Source organism: Tupaia chinensis, unplaced genomic scaffold (assembly GCF_000334495.1).
Source record: "Tupaia chinensis unplaced genomic scaffold, TupChi_1.0 Scaffold000146_1, whole genome shotgun sequence".
Taxonomy (NCBI): Eukaryota; Metazoa; Chordata; class Mammalia; order Scandentia; family Tupaiidae; genus Tupaia; species Tupaia belangeri.
Genome location: NW_006159616.1, coordinates 11,414,681 through 11,422,210, shown reverse-complemented (window position 1 = coordinate 11,422,210; position 7,530 = coordinate 11,414,681). Strand labels below are relative to the sequence as shown.

Genomic DNA, 7,530 nt, shown 5'->3' with positions numbered 1-7,530 from the left:
TGCGCTCGCCAGACAGACAGAGAGAGACATAGAGACAGAAAGTGAGAAATCACCCCCCAGAGGGGATGATCACGCCACAATCCCTTCTCCTCCATTCTCCTCTTGGGATCTTGGGCACGCACGCACATGCACCCGGAGTGAGTTTTAAGCCACCAGGTCCAGGACACGAACCGTGGTCGACTACGTGGGAGTCCAGCGACATAGCCATTACGCTAACTGCTGGTTCCCACTATTATTATTATTTTAAAGTTTGCTATGGGGCACATGTGCTCACCAGAGAGAGAGAGAGACAGAGAAAGAGAGAGAGAGAGAGTAAGTGAGAGAGCAAGTCACCAGGTGTGGGACTTGAACCACCATCGGCTGTTGGGCAGATGTGTCTCCTCTCAGGATGCCATGGCTGCGCCCGGCACCCAGCGCCCTCCGCAGACACCCAGCGCCCTCTGCTGCTCCTCCCTGCACTGTGTTCAGGCTCAGTGAGACCCTGCTGGCCAGATGCATTGGGCTGGCTGGAGGAGGCCCAGGGCAGAAGTTCTCTGATGCCCCAGGAACAAAGAAGAAACCTCATTTCTCTGTCCTGGGAATTTCTTGAAAATTTGGGGCTGATTTTCTGATTTCTGAATCAGGAAATTGGGAGTTAGAGGTGCCAAGAGAGCAGGCACCAGGATCAAGGGTAAGAGACTTTGGGGTGCTTCTTCAACCTGCTGTGTGTTCTTGGGCAAGTTCCTTACCGCTCTGAGTTTTTACTTTTCTGGCAGTACTGGGGGGCTCATGGCCAGAGAATGGGTAAGGGCTGCTCATCCTATCTGGGGACATTGAAAGTACCTTTCAGAGGGCGGCTGGGGAGTTGGGAGCTTTGGACTGCAGCCTAGAACAGGTGCCTCAGCCACAGGGTACATGGGGAGGGGGCGCGGTGAGGGCGCGGTGGGGGTGGAGAGAACCACTGTCCTCCAGGGAGCAAAGCACCAAATTCAGCCCGTGACCCTTCCCCCCGCCTGGCCGTTTTCTGGAGCCCCATGCCGTACTTCACCAGATTGGTGACCCTCAGTCTCCCCATCCCCACTACCCTCTCCTGGTCCTTCCCCTTTCTCCCTTCCCCTTTCTCCCTTCCCTCCCCTACACTGCAGTTTTTAGCTGTTCTAGGGGGTAGGAGCAGGGACTGTGTATCTACTCCATCTTCCAAGTCACAGTCTCAAGGACAGGGTCCCTAACAGGCCTCTCCTCCTCCAGCCTCGCCCCCTCAGCACCAGCCCCTCCTGTGCTCCCCTGCTCTGCTCTTTCAGGTCCACAGACTGCAGTGTTCCTCCTGCTGGGCCTGGCAAGTGCTGTTCTCTGCAGGAACACCCTTCCTGCCCTTCACTTAGTCAGTCCTACTCAGCCTTGAGCTCTCTGTCGGACAGCTCTTCGCTGTGGGGCCTCCCCAGACCTCCACCCCGGGAGCGGCAGCACCCAGCCCTTTGCAAACGTGGGCAGTACGTTCGTTTTTCTCAGTTTGATCGAAGCCCTCTTCCCCCGAGGCCAGAAGCATCACTGTGCTCGCCGTCCTTTCCCCGCTGCCGCTGCCGAGTCAAACACCAGGCACGCTGTCTGGTCTCCTAGATACTTGCTCAATGAGAAAGGGGACTGGACAGGGAGATCCCCGCAGGCAGATGGGCCCATCAGGTCCTCCTGGGTCATGGAGGAGGGCCCTGCTGAGGGACACGCAAAACTCTTCACCCACAGAGGTGGGGACTGGGCACCTGATGCCTGGGCTCTTGCAAAGCTTTGCACCTGTGGGCCATGTCCCCACCCCTCTCGGGACCTCAGTCTTCCCATCAGTAAAATGAGGAGGTATAACTTGAAGGCCTTGGGTTCCTTCCCAGCTTAGAAACTCAAGCATCTCTGTGGAAAAGTGCGTGTGTTCAGCTGTTCCCGCCTTCCACAGAAGGCTTCCTGGGGGCAGGCTGTCTGGGCGGTGTTCCTGCGACTGCCACACAGTGGCAGCAGAGGCCTCTTTTCGCTGCTCATTGGGGCACTATGTGTGGTCACTGAGCACTATCCTGTGGCTGGCCAAGGTGGCTTCAAGAAGCCTGTGGAAAAATAGAACTGCACGAGTTTATTTTGGTGCAAAACAACCTTGAAAATCCATACACACACATTTTTTTTTGGAGAGGTTTTTGTTATAGGGCCCGTGCACTCGCCAGAAAGACAGAGAGAAACAGAGAGATAGAAAGTGAGAAATCACCCCCCCCAGGGGAGATGGCCACACTGCAATCCCTTCTCTTCCTTTCTCCTCTTGGGCAGGATCTTGGGCACACACGCACATGCATCTGGCATGAGTTTAAGCCACCAGGTCCAGGACTCGAACCACGGTGGGCTACAAGGGAGTTCAGCGACATAGCCATTACGCCAACTGCTGGTCGCCCAGCTTAAATTTTCTAGGAGTCACTTTTAAAGAGGGTTTTGGGGAGGCACCAGCAGATGGCCTGGCGATCAAGGTGCTAGATCCCACCTGGCTGACTGCATGGTTCAAGTTCCAGACTCCAAAGCTTGAAAAACACACTTGGCATGTATGTGCTCAAAATCCTGAGAGGAAAATGGGAGAGAAAGGACTATGAAGTGGCCATCCCCCCTGAGGGCTGGCGTCTCATTTCCCTCTCTGTCTCTCTCCGGCGAGTGCACGTACCCTATAGCAAAAACGTATTTAAAAGTTTAAAAAAAGAAAAATTAAATAATACATTTATTCATCTAATATATCTAAAATATTATCATGTCATCGGGTAATCAATATAAAAAATAATGAGATGTTTTACATTCTTTTTTGTACACTCTTTTTTTTTTTACATACTTTTAGTCATACTTTGAAATTCAGTGGGCATTAGATGAGGGACTTTTAGAAAGTTCATGGTAGGGGCTGGCCAGAGGCATGGTGGTTGAAGCACTGGACTCGCACGTGGCCAACCATGGCCATCCCGCCTGGGGGGTGATTTCTTGCTTTCTGTCTCTCTCTCTTTTTCTGGTGAGTGCACGTGCCCTATAGCAAAAACCTCTCCAAAAAAAACCTGACACATGTGATTCTCATCACGTTTCTGTTGGATAATCTTGCTTTAGAAATGCTCCAACCTTTGACTGTCAAACCCTAGTTAACTTGAACTCCAGTTAAGCACATTAGCTGGAGCCCGGAGAGGGAGCGCGGCGTGCTGAGATGGAAGCTGGAGGGAGGAGGAACCATGGTAGGATCCTGGGAAGGTGGGCAGATACCCTTTCCCTGTTCCATCCACCAAGAGAAGCTGAAAGCTATGTATAGGGTGGGCTTGGGAGAGAAGGGGCAGGGAGTGTGAGTAGAAAGCTGGGATGGAGAAGCTGATGGTCTCCAACAGGACAGTCCTCAGTTTTTCTGATTGTAAAATGGAAAGTATTTTCCATTCATAGCTGAGTCGCAGGCTGAGAGCTTTCAAGACTTTACCCGATGAAATCTCTAAATCTCTAAAAGAAAGACTATATATATATTTTTAAATTTGTTATAGGGTGTGTGCACTTGTCAGAGAGAGATGGGGAGCAGTGAGAAAGCACCCCCAGCTAAGGGATGGCCACACTGTTAGCCCTTCTCTTCCATTCTCCTCTCAGGATTTTGGTCACACACACACACAGGCCTGGTGTTTTTCAAGCTGCTAGGTAGTCCCGTGCAGTTGGTCATATGGGATCCAGTTGCCTTAACCACAATGCCACCAGCTAGCCCACAGACTGCATTAGCCCCATTTTCTAAGTGAGGACATTGAGGTCCAGAGACAGTAGGTAAGTTGCCCAAGAACACGCAGCAAGGAATAGCTAAGCCAGGGCTTGTCACTTCAGCACACTGCAGATACCCAGAGAAGGCGGCGTTGCGTGTGGCCACCACCCCTGGGAACTTCAGGGCATAATCCCACATGTGTGGGGCACATAGATCGCAACGGGACAGGAGTCCAGATGGGGAAAGGACACAGAATTTACCGTGTGTCACACAGTGTGAAAGGCACGTTGTTTATCCTGAGGGCAGCCTCATAGGAAATACGTTATTGTCATCCTCTGGGTTGCCGGGCACAGCTAGGACACGTAGGGGGCACACTCAGGGCTCTTGGTGGAAAATATGTGTCCGCTACTCCATTCTGCTTCCCCCCAGCATTCTTCAAGACTCTTTAGATTGTAAGTAACACAAGTTCTAATTTTTTAGCAAATGTAACTGAAAAGTTTGAGGATAGCTCCAAGTAGCTTCAAGTGAGGCTAGATCCAGGGGCTCTGTCTTTTCCCATCTTTCATCTTTATTTCCTTTTATGTTGGTTCATCTATAAAATGTTTATCAAAAGCTCTAGGACTGCTTCCTACCTGGCCCCCATAGAAAGATAGCGTCTCCTTCCTACATTTTCAGTAACCAAAACCAAAGCCTTGACATTATGTCTAATGGGGCCAGCAGGTTAAGTGGTTAAGGTGCTGGACTCTCCTACATAGCCAACCACAGTTCGAGTCCCAGACCTGATGGCTTGCTTTCTCACTTTTTCTCTCTCTCTCGTCAAATAAAAATAAATGAATGAGTAAATAAAAGAAAATAATAAGTAATTCTTAAAAAAAACAATAAAAAAGAAATTATGTCTGATAGGCATGGTTTAGGTTTGTGCCCATCTCTGAACCAGGCCATCATCCCAGAGGAATGGAATGGGTAGATTGGTCCAGCCAAGACCCGTGGCTTCTCCAAGCCCAGCTCCTAGCCACAGACGTGAGGGGCGTTGAGTGATTCCCCAGGGAATAGCAGGTGGCTTTACTTCAAGGGGCACAGACTTCGGACGGTCACTGCGTTTTTCAATTGCGGTAGTGAAAGGCCTATCCGGGAGACCTCGGGCTCTCAGTACCAGTTCCTAAGGCTTTGCTGCCCCTGCAGGCACAGCGAAGAAGGACACTATCTGCGAGCCACTTGCCCCAGAATCCCGTCCTGACTGCTCCAGCCCAGCCGGCTGCAAGGCGCCGAACAGGTGACTCCCACGTCTCCCTCATTGTCCTCTCCAGCTGACTTTGGGACAAGGCTGTCCCACTCCACAGGATACCCAGAGTACTGCTGGCCTGGGGGTGCAGGTGTGGTTTACCCCAGGGTAAAAGAACTCCAGAACAGTTCTCTGACAAGCTCACAAGTCACCTGATGCTGTGCAGTGCATCCGGGCCTGCATGGGGCACGTGTGCGGGCTGAAAGGACTAGCAAGCACAGCCTTAGTTCCCTGGGGTTTTAGTGGGCCTGCGGGAGACTTGGGCAGAGGGTCCTGGGACCCCTTCTCTACAGACAGCTATTCAGGAGCACAGACTTCCTGGCCCCCTAGGGAGAATTGTCAGTCCCATCTCTGGCTTCTTCCCCAGCAGCAAAGACTCCCAGGTCACTCCGATGTCCCCAGAGTGGCCGGGGGACAACTCTAATACCAGGACGACACTTCTTAGAGGGGGCGCCTCCCTCACCCCTGAAGAAGCTTCAAGGCTGATGAGGGCTTCTACCTCTCCCTCCTCCCTGGGGAAGCTCAGCCCAGATCCAGGTAATTGCTCTGTGAATCTGTGCCTTGTCCACAGGGCGGCGGTATCTAATTGGTGGATGTGCAGGTTGTGGCCAGGGGAAGTGGTCTCTTCTCAATGTGGAGGGGAGAGGGTGTCAAGGTCACAGCTGCTGGGGTTGTAGGAATTGAGGGCCGGAGCAGATCCAGGAAGGGCTCTTCCATCCCGTGTGCCAGATATTGCGGGGGCTGGGGGTGCTGGGCCCTGCCCTGCTCTGTTGGACTTACGTGGAGCAGGCGAGTCTCTGTACGTGCCACTTGGCACCCCCTGGCTCCTAGGGCAGAGGACGGGGGCTTGGAGTCTGCTCCCTTTGATTCCTGAATAGCCTTCCCTGGCACAGACGAACCACACTTGTTTATTTGCACGGTTTGGACTTTCGGCTTGTTTCCACTTCTTGTCTATAATGAATAATGCAAACCCTTCATATGGATGTGTGTTTTCATGTCTCTTGGATTGATTTTTTTAATCCAGAGGTTTTTGCCTTAGGGTGTGTGTGCTCGCTGGAGAGAGAGGGAAAGTCAGAGACAGCGAGAGGGAAAGTGAGAAATCACCCCCTGGGGGGATGGCCACGCCACCGCCCCTTCTCTATTCTCCAGGGATTTGGGGCATGCACGTACGTGCATCTGGCATGAGTTTCAAGTCACTGGGTCCAGGACTCGAACTGCAATTGGCCATGTGGGAGTCCAGCGGCATAACCACTATGCCATCTGCTGGCCTCTCTTAGACTGATTTTTAGAACATTGATCTGTAGGACTTCTTAATCTGGGTTTGAGCCGTTGTCCTACAGTTGCGTTCAAAATACCTCCTCTCACCCTGTGGCTTGCCTTCTCGTTCTCTGTAGTGTTTGACCAAGAGATGTTCCTCCTCTCAACATAGCCAGATTGCCAGCCTTTTCCTCTGTGGCAGTGGGGAGTGGGGTTTCAGAGCTCCCGAAGGAGGTGAGGTGACCTCCAGTCAGCCAGATCCTGGGCACTCAGGTCACGCCGGTGACCAGACCTGGAGTCTCTCTGCTTCTTTTCCCAGGGCTGTCCCCGATGCAGCCATGCCCACAGGGGTCTCCCAGCTGCAGGAAGCAGTGTGAGCCCGACTACTACCTGGACAGGAATGGCCGCTGCAGGGCCTGTGTGAGCTGCTCAAGAGGTAAGGGCCTTGTCCTGTCTCCCGGGGCTGCTGCCAGGGAGCCATGGTGGGGTGTGTCTTAGAGAAGAGGTGAGGAAACTTACCTTTGTTTGGGCTGCTCAACCCTTGGGAGCCTCAGTTTACCTCTCTGTGTTTTTGAACCACCAACTTCCTGTGACTCCCGTTCATGTTTGTGGGTTGGCAATAGTGGGGATCCCTTTCTAGAGAACGTCCATTGGCTTATTCTTTCATTCAAGGAAACATTTTATATCACCAACCTGTTCTAGATCTGGTCCAAATTTGTCTCATTCGTTCACTTTTTAATCGCTAGAGGTATGTGTGCATACCTGAGAAGGACAATGACACAGGGAGAGAGGGGAGAGGGAGAAAGCACCTCCCAAGGCGTGTAATCACACCGCCGTCTCTTCTCCCTTTCTCTGTCCTGTCTGGATCTTGAACATGTGTGCACACGTATCCATAGTGTTTTTCAGAACACCGGGGCTGGGGTTCGAACTGCAGTTGGCCATGTGGAATCTGGTTTCCTCCACCACTAGGCTACTGGGCTACTCATCTCATTGACTTTTGTAACTATCTTACCACGCAGGGATTGAGATGGTTTCCAACTCTGCAGAAAGGGAAACTGGAGCTTTAGAAAGTTGGAGAACTTTCCAAGGCCGTAGGCCAGAGTTTGAAACTAGGCGAGTCTGCACCAGGCCTGGGCTGTGTCTGTGCCCTGCACTGCCTCTAAGGGCCTGCTTCCACAGGCACTAGCTGAGTGACTGCTGCAGCACCGCAGGGTGAGGGTGGGCCACCGCACAAGCAGCCCACCCACCCGGCCACATCCATGAGGCCCAGCAGGGCAGGTAGGGG

The 7,530-nt window shown here is 52.4% G+C and overlaps 1 protein-coding gene across 1 annotated transcript in view; it reads left to right on the top strand.

Moving 5' to 3' along the window:
- TNFRSF8 (TNF receptor superfamily member 8) overlaps positions 1-7,530 on the top strand; it is a 102,502-nt gene that overhangs the window by 43,889 nt on the left and 51,083 nt on the right. The window contains exons 5-7 of the mRNA XM_027770673.1: positions 4,871-4,979; positions 5,356-5,525; positions 6,565-6,681. Coding sequence (XP_027626474.1) covers positions 4,871-4,979; positions 5,356-5,525; positions 6,565-6,681 — 396 coding nt within the window. The remainder of the gene's footprint in view (positions 1-4,870; positions 4,980-5,355; positions 5,526-6,564; positions 6,682-7,530) is intronic.